Source organism: Oncorhynchus gorbuscha, linkage group LG26 (genome assembly GCF_021184085.1).
Source record: "Oncorhynchus gorbuscha isolate QuinsamMale2020 ecotype Even-year linkage group LG26, OgorEven_v1.0, whole genome shotgun sequence".
In the NCBI taxonomy this organism is placed as follows: Eukaryota; Metazoa; Chordata; class Actinopteri; order Salmoniformes; family Salmonidae; genus Oncorhynchus; species Oncorhynchus gorbuscha.
This window is the reverse complement of record NC_060198.1, coordinates 14,502,382-14,520,707: the sequence shown is the minus strand read 5'-3', so window position 1 is coordinate 14,520,707 and position 18,326 is coordinate 14,502,382. Positions and strand designations below refer to the sequence as shown.

General features: G+C 46.8%; 1 protein-coding gene across 4 annotated transcripts in view; it reads right to left on the bottom strand.

The window, feature by feature from the left end:
- Nucleotides 1–18,326, bottom strand: part of LOC124015031 (nucleosome-remodeling factor subunit BPTF-like) — a 58,150-nt gene that overhangs the window by 21,629 nt on the left and 18,195 nt on the right. For all 4 annotated transcript variants that reach the window (XM_046329886.1, XM_046329883.1, XM_046329884.1 and 1 more), the window contains exons 4-14: nt 17,749–17,988; nt 16,988–17,179; nt 15,888–16,237; nt 14,532–14,750; nt 13,944–14,092; nt 12,597–12,728; nt 5,424–5,553; nt 4,742–4,877; nt 4,064–4,387; nt 1,898–3,812; nt 685–809 (exon numbers count right to left, since the gene is read on the bottom strand). In XM_046329886.1, the coding sequence (XP_046185842.1) occupies nt 685–809; nt 1,898–3,812; nt 4,064–4,387; nt 4,742–4,877; nt 5,424–5,553; nt 12,597–12,728; nt 13,944–14,092; nt 14,532–14,750; nt 15,888–16,237; nt 16,988–17,179; nt 17,749–17,988 (3,912 nt within the window). The remainder of the gene's footprint in view (nt 1–684; nt 810–1,897; nt 3,813–4,063; nt 4,388–4,741; nt 4,878–5,423; nt 5,554–12,596; nt 12,729–13,943; nt 14,093–14,531; nt 14,751–15,887; nt 16,238–16,987; nt 17,180–17,748; nt 17,989–18,326) is intronic.

Here is an 18,326-nt window from a genome sequence, read left to right as displayed (position 1 = left end):
AAACTTGTCAGTCTATTCTTGTTCTGAGAAATGAAGGCTATTCCATACAAGAAATTCCCAAGAAACTGAAGATCTCGTACAGCGCTGTGTACTCCTCCCTTCACAGAACAGCGCAAACTGTCTCTAACCAGAATAGAAAGAGGAGTGAGAGGCCCGACTGTGTACAACTGAGCAAGAGGACAAGTACATTAGAGTGTCTAGTTTGAGAAACAGACTCCTCACATGTCCTCAACTGGCAGCTCCATTAAATAGTACCCGTAAAACACCGGTCTCAACGTCAACGTCGGTAATCAAAACTACAAATGCTGATGCTCCAAATACTCACCTAGTCTAAAGAAGGACAGTTTTATTGCTTCTTTAATCAGAACAACAGTTTTCAGCTGTGCTAACATAATTGCAAAAGGGTTTTCTAATGATCAATTAGCCTTTTAAAATGATAAACTTGGATTAGCTAACTCAACGTGCCATTGGAACACAGGAGTGATGGTTGCTGATAATGGGCCTAGTAATTTACAACATTAACAATGTCTACACGTGTATTTCTGATCAATTTTATGTTATTTTAATGGACCAAAAAAAGTGAATGTCTTTCAAAAACAAGGACATTTCTAAGTGACACCAAACCTTTGAACGGTAGTGCATATGGGTGGGTGTTGAGATACATGCAGAGAAAGGATGGTCTACCTGTGCGCGTGGTGCCTACAGCTGCGGAGGGCTTGACGGCCATGTCGTCCCACCTCAGACAGGCCCACAGTAGCCTCAGCATCAGACTGACCCCTGCCAGGGACTTCACTGTCTGGAGACGGTACCTGCAAAGAGAGGCAAACAGGTTACCGCACGCACGCACGCACGCACGCACGCACGCACGCACGCACGCACGCACGCACGCACGCACGCACGCACGCACGCACGCACGCACGCACGCACGCACGCACGCACGCACGCACGCACGCACGCACGCACGCACGCACGCACGCACGCACGCACGCACGCACGCACGCACGCACGCACGCACGCACGCACACACACACACACACACACACAGTTCATAAAATTCACAAGTCAACCCTGGCAGCCAGGTAAAATGACCGTGTTAGTTCCTTGTTGCCGAGGTTGGCTATGAACCTGTCTCTCTGGTAATGCTTCCAAAGCTTCCTCAATTGGCCATTTAAAAAGGTTGAACAAATGTTTAATTTTTTAAAACAAAAAAACATATTGGGACAGTAAAGGAGTGCATCCCAAAAGGCACTCTAATCCCTATAGAGTGCACTACTATACCATAGTATGCCATAGGGCCCTGGTCAAAGGTAGTGCACTATATAGGGAACAGGGTGCCATTTGGGATGCACAAAGGGAAAGACATTCCTCCTTGTCCAGTGTGACTGACTGACCGCAGGCAGGGAAAACATCCTCCGAGTGGTTAATGCGCAACGCGAATATCCTGACACTTGCAGACCGCCAGTATGATTCACGTCTAGCAGTAAAAAGGCAGTAAAAAGGCGGTGGTCAAAATATCCTGAGGTCTCTCTGCGAGAGCCACGACAGAGTCACAGGGGCCAAACCCACTAACGGCAAACAGAAGGCATAACCGACAAATCAACAGGACAAGACATGAATATCGTTCGCCGGAGCATTCATTCTCGAGAGGTCCCAGTTATTGTGGTGCAGTGACTGTATCATAGCTCAGAGTTGATGGAGCGCAAGGCTGAAACTCACGCTAATCATAAATCAGATGGGGCACTAGAAAACCCATATATTTAAAGCCCTGAGTTCTCTCTAGCCAGGTAGTCTGGCAAAACTCAGGGCCTTAATCATATCAAATAATGGCAGTTAGTTAAAGCGCTAACCCGTTGAAAACAGGGGCGCCAATGAGAAATCTCAAAAACTGTGTTCTCACCTCCATGTGATGCCATAAGTGGGTCTGGGCGAGGGGTAGGGCCAGATGTCCTGGGCCGGCTTGGCGTTGTAGCTGAAGATGGACACCTCACGGATGCCACCCCGCCGTGCCAGCTTCTTCAGGTCGTTGTTGGGGAGGACAAAGATGCTCTTACGCTGGCTCTTGGTAACAAACTTGCGGTAGGATGGCAAGGCGGTTCCCGAGCGCGTCTTCTTGGTGCGCGAGAACTTGAGGAGGCGAACGCGGCCTTTGGTGGAGGTCGTCGAGGTCACGACCCCCGAAACAGAGGAGGTTGAACGAGAGGACTCCTTGCGGGCGGCGAAGAGCGTGGTCTTGCACTCGGTCACCGTTTCGCTCTGGCTCTCATCCGATTGGCTGTCGGGCGTGGGTGAGCGCATTTTGGTCACAGTGGTTTTGGTCATGGTGGTGAGCGTGGACACCGCGCTGCTCTCGGTGGTTGAGACAATGGGCGCGGGCGTCGTCCCCGAAGAGCTTGAGACCCCCGCCATTAGCCGAGACTCTGTGGATACCGTGGTGGTTGTTGTGGTGGTTACCTGGGTGAGTATGGTCTTACAGAGGGATCCCACCCCACTGTTGCTGCTCTCCTCCGCAGAGCGCACCGACGAGGGGGACATTTTGTTGGGCGTGGCAGCATCAGGCTGAACTTCCATGGGCTGGGTGTTGTTGAGCTGCTGGGTGGTCGTAGATCCCAGCACCTCCATGTTGTTTTCCAGCCTGGCCACCTTCACCGGGGGCTGGCAGTCTTGCACCGACACTATGACCTTGCTCTCCACCTCTACCCTTAGAGCTGGCCTTGGTTCCGTGCTGTCAAGCCCGGTCCTCTCGGCTACAGGGGCCACATTGCCGTTGAGCAGGGGCTTTAGGGGTGAGACTACTTGACCCTCTCCCTCCGCCTTGCCTAGGCTGTTCACTTTGACCTCAGAGCTGTTAGTGTGAGTGTTGGAGGGCTCGTTTGGAGTTGGTAAAGAGTTGATCAAGGCTTTAGCCTCCATGCTGTCATTTCCATTGATCTGAGGTAGAGAGGAGGGCTGGGACCCAGTGGCGATGGCCTCAGTGCTGCTCTGTCCGTTGCCCTGCCTCTCCTCGGGCCCCTTCCCGTTCTTCTCTGTGCTTTGCTGGGGAGGTTTAGGAACGGTAGCTGCACTATGGCTGCCCTCCTGGGTTATACTGCTTGGAGGAATTGTTGTGGAGTGGGGTTTAAAAATGGCCACTTCAGGTCCTGCACCCTCGGTGGAAGCGGGCATGTCGCTAGTAGACTCTGATGGTCTGCCAGTGTAGTGGATCCCACCTGAACTCTGAGTTTCCATTGGTTCCGCTGTGCTGCTGGGCCTTTTAAGGCCTTCCTGCCCTGAACCGGCCCCTGTGGGCCCTATAGTCCTCTCAGGGAGGTCTCCCTCCTGTTTCTGGGGAGTCATTTGGTTTTGTGTCCTAGGGAATGCTTCAGCTGCAGGCTCTTTGGCTGGGGTCGCTGTGGCTGGGTGAGGGAACCCCTCAGCGGTCTTTGAAGGGCGCGCCTGCACCTCCCCTTTGACTGACAACGGAGCAAGCGCAGGTGGCACCGAAGGGGTGCTGAACTCCAATTTCACTGTGGGACTCTGGGCCTGGGTCGGAGTTTGGGGCTGGAGTGGGGACTGCGGCAGGGCCGGGGTGGTCTTCGCTGGGGTAGGCCTGGCCAGGGAGACCTGAGCCCTCTGCTTCTCCTCCAGGGCGTGCTGCTTGACACGCCGCTCCAGTAGACCGTCCAGCTTGGAGGCCTTGACCTTCTTCTCGTAGGCCACGCGCGTCAGGAAGCCCTGGGCCACGTCCACCACGTCGTAGTTGAAGGGCCTTGCATTCCCCTCACCGAGCTCCTGCCTCACGCACGTCGTCTCCGTCCCCGGGCTGCTGCAGGTCCCTGAGAGAAAAACAAAATGGACACATAAGTTACTGGATCGTGTTTTTCTTATCCTCTCTTGTCAGAACAATGGCGAAGAAGCTTAGTGCCCAAGTATGAAAGTATATGAGCCTCCCTTCACATTGGCATGTAGAGCAGTATAAGACCTGATGGATTCAATAATACGTGTGACTGATGTTGCATGCGTTGGATAGCTTTAACTTCGCTAACTATCAACAAGGGAGTCAATGGCCGTCTATAAAAACGCTAACCTTTTTCATCGTCTTGTCCTGAGTCTGAGAGGCTAGGGTCCAACTCCATCTTGTCAGCAGCCTCCTCTGCAGCAGAGTCTTGCATCTTCACCTTCGCTGGCCCGTCACTCTCGTCTTTCTTTCCCTCCTCTGACTTTTCCTTGGTCTGCTCTCCTGACAGGCGGTCTGCTGAGGGCCCTGGGGTGACAGTGGTGGTGGTGGCAGCACCCCCATCTTTCTCTACGGGTCTTCTGTTTCCCTGGGGTTCTGAAACTACAGTTGTTTTGAACAACCTTGGCCTTGGGCCCAAGTCCAGCAGGTTGCACTTCTCGCCACGTCTGGCAGCTGCAACGGAAGAAAACATACATGTTTTAGTTATCATAGCCACATTTATATTAGTAGTCAATTTCACAGGGGACGTTATCCCATGTGACTTAATAATTGAATCGTACATTTATCACAACTTTTGGCAATTAGGAAATAAGAGGTGTTTGACAGCTACGGGTACATTTGTCCACCGAATTCCTTGATTTCTCTCAAAGCAAATCATAGCGATGGATAAAGATCTCTATTTGGATATATTTTGTTTTTGCATTGACATTGCCAGTGCTGTCACAGATGCCATAGAGGTACAGATACAAAGATGAGAGATCCATCCATCTCTATGAAGAGGACACAAACTGGAACGCTCCAGCTGACCTTCCAGCTCGGCGCGGTAGTTGGCGTTGGTGTTGCCGGGCAGCTTGGTCAGGAAGCGGTGCACGTGAGTCTTGCTGATCCAACTCCAGCCGCCCCAGCCCGTCACGCGATACTCCTCGCCCTTCTGCTTCCACACCTTCACACGGGACAGAGAGAGAGAGGCGGAAAGAGCGGAATGACAAAAGTGAAAAGGAGAGAGAGGGGGGGAGGATACAAAGGGAAGAAGAAATCGGGCAGCAGAGAGAGAAGCGGGGAGCGAGCGATAAAGGAAGAGGACAGTAGTGAGAGGAGGAAGGGAAGAGAGAAATGAGAGGGCCAGAGGGTATTCACACCCATTAAGTAAACACATCTAGTAGGGCCACTATGTGAAAGTTGACACTTCCCCCGGAGCTCGGACACTCACGCCTCATCAAAGGGGCTTTTTTTAGCACCGTTCACCATTCTGGGAGGCAGGAAGTTGCAATTAAACACGTCCTGGCGATTAGGGGTGATGGTGAACGGCCCCGGTCATAAATAGAGTGGTAGCGCTTCGACTTAAAAGGGCCCAGGCTCGGTCGGTAAACAAGGGCCAAATGAAAAGGGTGTATGTGTCTGTGCAAGTGTAGCAGCCCTTAAGTGTGTGTGTGGGTGTCTGAGTGAGTGTGTCTGTGTGCGGGTGTTTGTGATTGTGTGTGTGAGATACCTGGTGCTTGATGGGGAAGGTGTACTTGACCCAGGTGGCCTGCTGCATGGTCTCTTCGTCCTCCAGCTTCTTCTCCCTCTTCTTCACCTTCTCCTTCTCCTCCCGCTCCATGGACGTCATACGGTGTAGCCTGCATGGTGGCACAGAAAGGGGGATGAGAGAGAAAGTCAAAACACGGTCAGTTCAAAAGCGGCTTCCTTCAAGAGGAGGGTAAAACTCCCTTGTTGCTCTTGGCAAGGCCCCATGCAACACACACACACACACACACAAATGATGCGAGCCCCTTGACTGACTCTGCACACCCACCCTTACTATAACATAATCAAGTCTTAAGAGGAGGAGGGCTGGGGTCTTTACCCATCAGTAGAACAGGTAGCAGTGTTTCCCCTAGCGTAGAAATAATGTGCTACATGCCGGGGGTGGGCCATTTTATCTGCTGCTAGTCACCTCTGGGTAAACTGGTCTTAGTGTGAGGAACGGGAGGAGACAGAGGAGCTGCTAGAGCAGGGCAACGTTCCATGTGGCGCACTATTCCCTATGTAGCGCACTACCTTTGTAGTGTACTATATAGGGAATAGGATTACATTTGGAAGGCACTGTGTGGCAATGTTAATACACACGCATATCACTTTAAATGCATACTGAATGCATTGCTTCATACTATTTTCTACTCTTTATTTAACCAGGCAGGTCAAGATTTGATTCTTATTTACAGCCAGGCATCGATCCTGGGTCTGTAGTGACGCCTCTAGCAGTGCCTTAGACCGGTGCGCCACTCCGGAGGCCCACTGGGGATGTAACGAATCACCGATACACAGTTGAAATGTCTCGCGAAAGACGGCTTACTTCCCCACGCGAGGCTAGATTGGCACTAAAATCAGGTACAGATTGCGCTAAAGCAAAAAGCTAATTGTAAGTCCTAACAGTCATGGGAGCCTGGGACTTGATAAACCGGAGAAGTTTATCCAACAAGAGTCCAAGGACAGAGGGATACACTAGCTAGAACCTTCTCAAAAAAAAGCATGACAGTGGCTGGCCAATTGCATGGTTTCCCCCCACAGTGATCATCAGGTTGTACTGTAGGTGACAGGGAAACATGTGTGGACTAAAAAAGAAGACTCATAAAACCGCATGTATCACAAAGCATGAGCAAATTAATTAAGACAGCTCCAGTAATTTTGAGAAACATTGATAAACAGTTTGGTTGATTTTTGGGGTAAATTTAATGAGTTTGATAAGCAGCTAGCTAGCAGTTTGCTAGCTCCCATGCCAATGTCAAGTCTTTCAAAACGAATATCTGACTAACTCTGAAAATATGAAGTTATTTCAGAATCAAAAAGTTAACTGCCTAGCGCACTATGCTTCGAGACATTATGTTAGCTACTTATCCCCAGTAACAGTGTTTTCCCTTATTGCATCTGCATGCTTGTTGCGTTCTTCCTGGTGCACTTTGTGAGCTGGCTGCTCGTTTCTTAACAGTATAATTTAATCTGTTCAAAGCAGCATGTTCAGCAGTGGCGTTAACTCAAAATGACACAACGACAAGGTTCCAGTTTAACAACGTTTACTCAACCGTTTCAGCACAATACATGGTTGCCATTGCACTCAGGCCAGGTTCATCAACAAGACTCCTGCGCAGGCGCATTAATAACGGAGTGATAGCACTGTAATAACAGAAATACAGGGATACTTAAAACATGAATTTAACAATCCCCCACTTTTCTTTAAAGAATAAAACATCAAAAACATAATTAAAACGTCACAACTATTTAAGTTACCCATTACAGATGGGTTGTGTGACAAAATTATTTGTATAACTCAAGCTGCCACTTTCCATTACTGAGTGCCTTTAGGAGCACAGGCTGGTAGCCTAGTGGCTAGATCTTTGGACCTGTAACTGAAAGGTTAAGTCTGTCGTTCTGCCCCTGAACAAGGCAGTTAACCTACTGTTCCTAGGCCGCCATTGTAAATAAGAATGTGTTCTTAACCGACTTGCCTAGTTGAATAAAGGTTCAATAAAAAGGCCGGATGTTCCTTTTTTAAAATCAGACAGCCAGCAAGCTGCTCCTTTGTGGCTGACCTGGAAAACAGCTTTGAGGTATGGAATCACAGTTGTAGCAAATGTCTGTGAGCCACCCCAGATAAAGTCATCAACATGACAGGCAAGTACTCCAGTCACATTGCAGTCTTGATCGAGCCAAGAAAAAGACTGCAGGATCCACTTGTGACATTTTTTCTACCTCTACTCAGCATTGCTGCCTTGACTTTGTACCAGTAGGGATGCATCTGCCAGTCCATACACAAACCTTTTCTCCCCCTCCAGTGTTCCTTCGCTGTTAGCTTCAGGCGGAGGTCGGATGTGAATGTCCCTTGACAGCTCTGTTCCCTTCAAAAATGCAGATTTGATGTCTATGGAATGAAGTTTCCATTTTTTCTGGCAGATCACTGACAGCAACAATCTGAGTGACTCTGCGGCGCATGTCGGGGAGTCTTTTGGGAGTTGTTTAGCATCCAGCTCCTCAAAATCTCTAGCCAGTAAATGTGCTTTAGGCACTATTCCAGTTAAGGATTCTTTAAGGGTACACACCCACCTTTTTTGAGACACATTCTTGGCCAACGTCTTTGACTTCCACAAACACTACATTTTTCCTCCAATTACAGGGCTCATCTAATTTAGCTGCGTCAAAAGACACGTCCTTTGTTTCTCGATTTTCCATTGGTTCAATTCTGAGCTTATTAACAAGTGACAGGTCAGCTGACCCTGTTGTACCAGAAAGTGTAGCTGGTTCAGTGTACTGCAAGTTGTACCAGTTCTGGTGTTTTCCTGCTCGTCCAATGACGGTTGCTGTGTGTGGAATACCACTTTCTCTGTCCATGTATTTAACAGTTTGTCCAGTTTTCTGATTGGAACAACCATGCTGTCTTAACACATGTAGCTGTTGTTGGAGGGTTTCCTAATTTGAACTCTCAATAGTATTTACCTGTGTCATGGTTGAAGGTCTCTGCTCCATTTCCTGTATCAGTTTCAGTGACCATTAGGGATGCACGATATATCGGTGAACATTAGCTAAAAATGCCAACATCGGTATCAGCTGATGTCTAGTTGAACGCTGATGTGCAAAACCGATGTCAAAGCTGACGTGCAAACCTATATAACGTAGGTACATGACGTAATGACGCCACGTAAAATGTTGCGCTAAACATGCAACACAGCATTCATAACCTAGCCCACAATGTCTGCTGTGTGGATCGAGCAGTCAACGAGTCGACCAAGTTAGACCCGACCGGAGTTACACAGTAATAGCGTCACTGCTATTAGCTTTAAGACATACATACTATGGAACGCCGTTTGGGTCTTTGTGTGTCAAAAAAGATACAGTAGCACTGTTAAAGCTGTACAAAAATGTCTGCAAACAAGCAAACACCGGCCACGAATGATGTGTTTACAATACCGCGTTGGTAATAAAGCATCATTTGTACGACCGCAACTTTTGGGGTAGCTAGCATTAGCTTGGTACCTAGCTAGCACCAATACAACCAGCCTGAAAACAATGACCAGTAGAAACTGCAGTCATGTTCATTATTCTTTGCAATGATTTTGGAATCCTTGTGAGTAAGTATTAGCTAGGTTGCCACATTGAAATTGAACCTCAGTTCATGAAAATAAATAGCTAGCCAGCTACTTAACCCTGTTGCCCAAAGCAAACGTTATAAGCAGCCAGCAAGCTTCATCTGGCTAGTGAGGATCAACCGGACTTGGTTATGAGTTGTGAAGCAATAAGGATTAGGCATAATAGTGGAATTTGCGGTTTGCCCTCAAAATAAAAGTAGGTTATTGACAGTGATGCAAATAAATAGTAATAGTAGAATTATGCCACCCTTTTATTTTGAAGGCTAACCGCAGTCTACTATTGCGGCTAGCTTCACATAGATGGGTCCGACCACCATTACTCAAATAAAAACTGTCTTATAAATTAGGGTTATTTTAGATGATGACACCTAGCTATACAGTTAGCAGGCTAACTATAGCTACTGAAACAGATTGTCATTTTGCTATATTTGGGGAAGAACATTGTTTGCATTCATGAGCTAGCTAGCTTTAAAAAAAATGACCAGCACTGTAGGTGCGTGAGACAACTTCACCAGCATCATATCATACGTATCGATGAATCGTTGTGACATGAAATACAAGTGAAAGTGTAATCAATTTGTAATAACCATGTCAAAAATGTATGAACGTGTTAAATTATTATATGACGTGCAGTCATATTCAGGTCCTGATTGGTCAACAAGCAAATTTGACGCGTAAAAAAGTGTTATCTTTTTTGACACGCAAAGACCCAAACTGCATTCCATAGAAATCCTGGTTGAGAATGAAACAAATGAATACATTTTTTTAAACCTTTATTTAACCAGGCAAGTCAGTTAAGAACAAATTCTTATTTTCAATGACTGCCTATTTGTACCTTGTCAGCTCGGGGATTTGAAACCTTCTGGTTACTAGTCCAACGCTCTAACCACTAGACTACCCTGCTGCCCTTGATCAAGCCAATAAGAAGACTACAGGATCCACTTGTGACATTTTTCTACCTGTACTCAGCATTGCTGCCTTGACTTTGTACCAGTAGGGATGCAATGAAACAGCACAGCAAGTAAGTGAAAGAAATAGGTTTTGATTATGTTTTACTGGTAATGGGGACATTCGTAAATGTCAACCAAATAACTTTTTGGGCAGTGTGTGTGTGTAATCTTTATTTAACTAGGCAAGTCAGTTAAGAACAAATTCGTATTTACAATGACAGCCTACGCTGGGCCAACTGTGCACCATCCTATGGGACTCCCAATCACAGCTGGATGTGATACAGCCTGGACTTGAACCAGGGACTGTAGTGACGCCTCTTGCACCGAGATGCCATGCCACGTAACTGTACTAGAATGCTTAAAAGGCCGCTAAAATGTTAAATATCGATTATCGATATCTGGGTTTTTGTCAAGGAAAATATTGGATATCGGTATCGGCCAACAATTTCATATCGGTGCATCACTAGAGTCCATATCCTTGGATGCAACATCTGGTAGGTTTGTGTCTGTTAATGTGTCCTTGTGGTCATTTTCAGTAGGAGGCTGATTCTCAGCAACAGCCCCTCCATCTTGTTGATCATTTACTTAACGCAATCTTGAGTGATGCACCCTGACAATGGTGCCTCACAAATATCACCACACCATCTTAGCCAATGACTACTCCCGGTCCTTTCCACTCTTGACAGTCAACTCGTTTGTCGTGCACTTTGTTTCCAGTCTCGTACGTCTCATCCGTGGGTCAAAGAGGTTAATGCAGAGTCCTGTGAATTCTCTCTGAACACTCTGCTTCAGTGAAAGCTTTTCTTGCTGTATGTCGTGCTGAAAGGTGCTGTCCCACCCATGCACTCACACTGGTCCCTTCTAGTGCTGTTGGCTTGTCACCCAGTACAGAGGGAAGATCAGGGTTCTGCCCCAACACTAGTTGGTATGGGCTGTAACCATGAACATTGTGCATTGAGTTTTTAATAGTAGGGACCACCTATTTCAATGTGACTTAGTCTGACCAATTTTGCCAGTATCCTAGAATGGACGATTCTCCCATCTCCAAATTTGAAAGCTCGGTTGCTCAGTGTCAATCATAGTTTGTACTTATTTCATATTTAGTTCACTGACATAGCTATCAAGCCATTTTGCACCACACACTGTGCGTGTACACACAGTATCAATCATAGCAGATCCTAAGGATTCAACTATGAAGAAGACTGGTTTGAAAACAGTGTAATGTTACACAGCTCTCTCTCTGTGTTTACATTTTCCTCTGTTAGTTTAACTTGTTCATTTTATGAGGACAGTCTTTAACCAAACGGTAAGTGCATTGACAAAAAACACATTTTAATCTCCTTCCATATCTGTCCAGTGGATTTGTACCGGGCAATGGCGCCCTCATCTGGTTGTCGTGAGAACGTGACTTTTTGGCGCCTTTTCTCTGCTGCTCAGTGTAATATGCTGCGTCAATCACTCGCATTCCATCTGTTATTGGCACGACAGACGTCTTTTCACCCAAATGTATTTTTAGTGCCGACTTCATTGACGCAAAAGTCAGCACTGTACAAGCAGTCTAAAACCAACTGTCCAGACAGGCAGTATCTATCAACTTGAAGGCTAACACTGCATCCGGGAGAACCATCTCGTACTTGCGCATCCTATTGTAACTCTGTTCGAAATCAATTAACGTTATGTAGTCCGCCATTGCAACCGAAATGTCTCTAGTAACACTGTCAACGTTTGAATATGTCTCGTAGGCACGGTATTGCGCATCTTTAAGAAACACAGAATCCAGCGCTCTAATCAAAAGTTCCCGTACCATCATCCTTATTCAAATCTTCAACAGATATTTCCAGTGCTGTATCTCTCGCTCGTCCTTCGAGCGATAATACCACCTCAAGTGCTTGCTTTTTCTTGTCCAGATTAGTAACCCGTGTCCAGATTCCAAGTTCATATTCCCACTTTCATGCGACCTGTTATCCTCGAAGCAAGGTGGCACATTGTAGTTATTAACCATCCTCTGCTGCCAATGTTAATTCAAAATGATAACGACAAGGTTCCAGTTTAACAACGTTTACTCAACCGTTTCAGAACAATACATAGTTGCCATTGCACTCAGGCCAGGTTCATCAACAAGACTCCTGCGCAGGCGCACTAATAACAGAGTGATAGAGCCATAATAACAGAAATATAGGGATACTTATAACATAAACTTTAACAGTGGTCATTTATTATTATTTTTTTTACATGCAAAAGTGAAATAGGTGTATTTATGCTGTTGCACAAATTTCTTTATATACATCTATTCAAAGAAACTACAGATGGTTTGAAAACTTGGCCTTATATTTCTGCTACTTTGTTCATATCTCCTACCACTCCACCCTGGATATTCAGCAGCTGCCACTGGTCTAGGGTTTGCACTTGTTCTAAGAAGTTCGACTTTGAAGTGGCTGCACACTTGTATGATTAAATGGTATTAAGGAATTATTTGAAGTGGTAATGCAAGGATGGCATAACACGGTAAATTAGGTTCCCTTGATGACTTGATGCCAGTTTAAAGTGAAAGACGTGACTGTGTGTGTGTGTGTGTGCTCTGAGTCTACTCGCCTAGTGTGTCCCAGAGAGTCCTTCCAGACAGGGAGCAGGGCCACAGGTTTGATGGCACACTCCAAGATGGCCATGGCCAGGGCAAACTCCCTGGCCTTACTGCACATCTGCACCGCCTTAATCCAGTTGTTCCTGATGAAAACAAAAACAAAGCCAAAGGGAGTCAGACAATGGTGTTACTCATCATCATGTGGAAGCATGGTGACATCAAATCACAACAGTGTGACTTTTATCTGTCACCTGGGACTGCTGGGGTCAGAACTGAACAAGAGCAGCGCACGCCAACTTCAATGAACATGTAAAAACAAACACGTTATCACCAAATGATGTCACACATTAGTATCTAAATAATAGCCTTTGCCCCCTCCCCCGACGAGGAAGAGCACACAATGGTTAAACGAACACTTAACCCCCTACGGTCGATGCCCACGCCCCCTGTATAAATCCAATTAGCATAATACAACAGATTTTTTTTTTGAAAAACTCAGTTTCAGCTAGAGATAGTTTTTCATGCATTGGATCAGTCTCAAATCACCTAATCCACCCATGTTACACTTCCGCATCTGCGGTGAAAGAGCTAGAGCGGTGTTTGTCAGACCACGAGCCTTCCCCCGAAAATCGGTCTTCTCACAACATCGTCCGTAGCATTCCAAACGGTTTGGCCTACAAACGCAATAGAAAGATGACGCTCACAAACACGATGGTGTTCTCCATGTTGCTCTAAAGCCCCCACGAGCAACTTTGGACCCGTCTGAAGTCGGTACAGCCCATCTGCCAACTTCTGTCTGTAGTGTCCGAAGAGTTTGGGCAACAACACTAATGTGAGTCCTCTGTGGAAAGGTGAGACTCTCACGGACATATACACCTTGGTTGTTTTGTTCTAGGACGCCCACACGCCGCACAAGATTCGTCTGAAGGTCCCCCCCGGTGCCAGTTGAAAACATTTATTATGGAAGTTTAAATGCCAAAAATAAGGGGTTAAATACATGTCCAAAAAAATGTATGTTCCCTGATCTTTCTTCTCTCTCTCAGGTATAGGACAGACACTTAAAAACAAACTTCCCTTTCATTTTTTTTTGGGGGGGGGGGGGGATTGTTGTTCAATGTAGTGAATCTGCTATTCAATGCGTTTGTATGGGCTAATAGCAGTAAGGCAAAAAAATATAATCATTCCACTTTGTTGTGATACTTCAAGGGGTCTTAAAATTCTAAATCAAATAGCTTAGTAGAACCCACCCCTGGCTTAGACTCTCATGGGTTAAAAACATTTTGATCATATTCATTCATAACACATAAATCAATCAACTAGGATCTCAAACACACACAGAGCCCACATTACATCCGTACCTGTGTGAGGCCCAGTTGGGGTGCATGAAGGGCGCGGGCACATTGGTCTCCAGCTGGATGATGGTAAGGCGCAGCGTGGAGACGGTCAGCACTTTGGAGCCGTGGATGGAGCCGTTCCACTTGAAGTCGCCTGCCGGCGTCATGCAAAACTGGATAATAAAATACGTTTTATATGTAGAGAGCTTTTCATTACATGGGGAAGTCACAAAGCACTGTACATCTAAAACAAACTTAAAAATGCTTTACAAACTCATGAATACCATTCTTATGTCTCTGCGTGCGTTTTGAAGAAAGTTGCTAACTAGCGCAATTGCTATCCTGTAGCATTGCGCTAACGCTAGTTAGCATTGGCTAGTTAGCACTACCTCAAACTTCCTTTATAGTGGACGCGGAGGCATAAAATCTAGCCACAAGTTAACCGGACTCTAGGGAAGTAGATAAAGGGCTTCATCGCCAAAATCAAAGTATCCCTTTAAACAGTTGAACTTAAAACTTATCGCAAGTGTTTATTTGTTCAAGTTTTTGTTGACTCCTTCAGGTGTGTGCAAGCTAAAGTTATCTTAAAATAAGTTTTATCTTAAAGTTTACCTTGTGCGAGAGGTGTCGCCGCTTGTCCAGGTCCTCCCGGTGCTGGGGCTTGTTGAGGGCCAGCGTATTTCCACTGTATTGGTTGTGGTAGACGCGGTACTTGCCCTCCTGGCCCAGCTTGAAGAAGTGGCTGAGTGTGCCCTTCATCACCACCTCCTTGCTTGTTAGGCTGCGGGTGCTGAGACGCGACACGTCGCCCGCCGGGGTCACCACCAGCACCTGGAGTGAGGAGAGGGGGGTCAAATCAAAGGTAAATCAAATACATTATATTTTGATAACAGACGAGCGACACTTGGATTGCAATAAATGCATGATATTTTTAGAACAAAACAAAACATCTGGGTTGGCGCCCCCCCCGGGTTGTGCCGTGGCGGAGATCTTTGTGGGCTATATTCGGCCTTGTCTCAGGATGGTAAGTTGGTGGTTGAAGATATCCCTCTAGTGGTGTGGGGGCTGTGCTTTGGCAAAGTGGGTGTAGTTATATCAGGCTTGTTTGGCCCTGTCCCCTCCTGTCTCAGCCTCCGGTATTTATGCTGCAGTAGTGTATGTGTCGGGGGCTAGGGTCAGTCTGTTATATCTGGAGTATTTCTCCTTTCTTATCCGTTGTCCTGTGTGAATTTAAGTATGCTCTCTCTAATTCTCTCTCTCTCTCTTTCTTCGCTCTCTCTCTCTCTCTCTCTCTCTCTCTCTCTCTCTCTCTCTCGGAAAACCTGAGCCCTAGGACCATGCCTCAGGACTACCTGGCATGAGGACTCTTTGCTGTCCCCAGTCCACCTGGCCGTGCTGCTGCTCCAGTTTCAACTGTTCTGCCTGCGGCTATGGAGCCGTGACCTGTTCACCGGAAGTGCTACCAGACCTGCTGTTTTCAACTCTCTAGAGACAGAAGGAGCGGTAGAGATACTCTCAATGATCGGCTACATTTACTCCTGAGGTGCTGACTTGTTGCACCCTCGACAACTACTGTGATTATTTTTATTTGACCCTGCTGGTCATTTATGAACATTTGAACATCTTGGCCATGTTCTGTTATAATCCCCACCCGGCACAACTAGAAGAGGACTGGCCACCCCTCATAGCCTGGTTCTTATCTAGGTTTCTTCCAAAGTTCTGGCCTTTCTAGGGAGTTTTTCCTAGCCATTGTGCTTATACACCTGCATTGCTTGCTGTTTGGGGTTTTAGACTGGATTTCTGTACAGCACTTTGATATATCAGCTGATTTAAGAAGGGCTATATAAATAAATTTGATTTTGATTTGGCCCACGATTACGAAAAAAGTTTGGTACACCGGGCAACAACCTAAGGACAGCTAGGAATCCTACAGCTAATCAGTATTTTTTGTAGATGAATAGTGATCACCTCTTTGCCCTCCTTGTAGCCTTTGTTGGCCTCGTGAACGGCTTCCTCCACCTTCTTGCTCTTCAGTTGGCTCAGCTTACTCTCCGGGTTACGCAGGCGGGTCACCATGCGGCCCCCCGGGGTGACTGCCGACCGCTTTCCACCGGCCTCGCCGTTCACCCCCTGGTCGTCCTGGCTGTTGATAGAGGACTGAGAGGACCTGTCAGCCAGGTCGGGCTCTTCCGGGACCCTGGGGGCCTCCCTGGCAATGGTGCTGCTGTTACTGTTCTCCTCACCACTGGGATGAGGGGGCTGGCTTAGGCTGGGGACCCCCTCTCCCCTGGGAGAGCTAGACTCAGAACGTGCCTTCTCTAAAACCACAAATACATAAAAATAAAATTTTAAAAAATCACAACATAAGTCACTATTTAAAATCATGCTTTAAAGGGATGTTATACTGCAAAATCAAAGTTTGACTGTTATTTTCAGACGTCGAAGTTAGTCATATGTCAAAACGAGTCCACATCCCACACAATCATGTGTGTGGATCCAGCTACATGCCTCGACCCAATTGAACGATAAGCACCAGGGAGTCCGGAAATGATACGGTGCCCATCTTTTTCCGTTCATTTTGGATTGTGGCATGTAATCAAATCTATATATTTTTGTTTGCCTGGGATGTGGACTTCTCAAGAGAAGACCCAACCGACAGTCCCTTCAAAAGTTCAAATGACATGCAATGGTGCCCTCTAGTGTCATGAAGCAGCATGCGCGTCAATCCTGTAGTGTCCTCACACAGCCTTTTACACAGCCAAGAGGGGTATGATGATTCATAGTAATAGTGATCTGGACCCATGCATTTAAAGGCCTGTTTAACACGCAAGGTTCAGAATCAAATGCTTTGTCTTAAAGTCATTGTGATTCATGCCAAGCTATTTAGTCTGATTGCATATCAAAGCAATTCGCTTTAAGCGTTCTTTTGGAATGAAATAAAAGCGTGTATTCAGCAGAGTTGCGACCAGCAACTGGTCATTGACAGCCAATGAAATGAGGGATGCAATTGAATGGAGAGGGATCATGAATGGGGTTCAAAGTTCACAGAGACACCACCCAATTGGTACCTTCAGCCTCCTGCACGCCCTCGATGTTGGTTTTGGCCTCGTCCCCAGGCTCTCGGGCCCCGGTAGGGAGGTCTTGCCCCCCCACGGCAGGGCTGGGGGCCTCTGTTGCGGGGAGGGTGGGTTGTGGAGCCGGGAGATCAGGCTTACTCCCCTCAGGGATGGAGCAGTCACCAGTAGAAGGAGCCAGCTCGGCTTCAATCAGAGAAGCAGATATTCAGAGTATGGCAAACTATGCTACATGTTGAAAACATTTTAACTGCATTCTCGCTAGAACGTAAATTATCTTGGAACTTGTGGTGCCAAGATGGCAGCCAATAAAATGACACATTTCAAACAGAGTTGGTATCAGACTGTGTGGAATATGCGCAACAAGCACCTCCAGCGTGTGCATATAGAAGATGCTGTATTGTAATGAGACTAGTAGGCATTGTGTAAAACTTGGTGTGAGGACGATTATTACGGAGGGGTTATCAGCAGTATTGCTGAAGGCATTGTTTTAAGTTGGCAAAGTGGTCTCCGATGGGTTGACAGCGCAACACAAGGGATTTCTAATTGGCTCAGAAAGAGGAGAGCGCAGTGGGAAACGGATCAATAATTCATTAGGCCTACATTGCTCTATATCAAAACGCAGTAATATCAAACAGCACGTAAAGCCTGTAGGACCACGATGTAGCGGTAGCTGTAGTTCGATAGTGTGTGTGTGTGTGTGTGTGTGTGTGTGTGTGTGTGTGTGTGTGTGTGTGTGTGTGTGTGTCTCTTACCTGTGATGGTAGTCCCCTCTTTGGTCACCTTGTCCTTCTCAGCTTTACCCTCCCCTGCTCCCTCCTCCTCTCCCTTCTTCTCTAGGTCGTCAGTCTTCTCCTTTGGCTCCGCCCCCTCCATCTCCTCCTCCTTCCGGAGAGTTCCCTGCGCCTCCGCCTTCTCTCTCTCCTCGGCCGCCTGGCGCTTCATCTCCTCCAGCTCCTGCTCCTGCTTGGCCCTCAGCCGGTTCAGGATCTCCTCTGGAGAAGAAGGGACACCGATGGATTGATTCATCTCATTGATTAGATCGTCAAAATACACATTATGCAGGTCTAAATGTTTAATTGTGGGAAAACTAAAACATCCTTAAAAACGCTCAGCCCCCCAAAAAAAGATCAAATAACTAGCCGTGTGTAGACTAAACACGATCAAGGACAACACAGAGTTACGGTGATTAGTCGTGTAGAAACTGAAACCAGCAGGACTGTAGACATCCAGGTGCTGCGTTACGCACCCCTGAGCTACACCTCGACTGTCTCATACGGTCTGAGCATAAACTACGGCTTTATTGACTAGCCCATAAAACAGTTCTAACTCA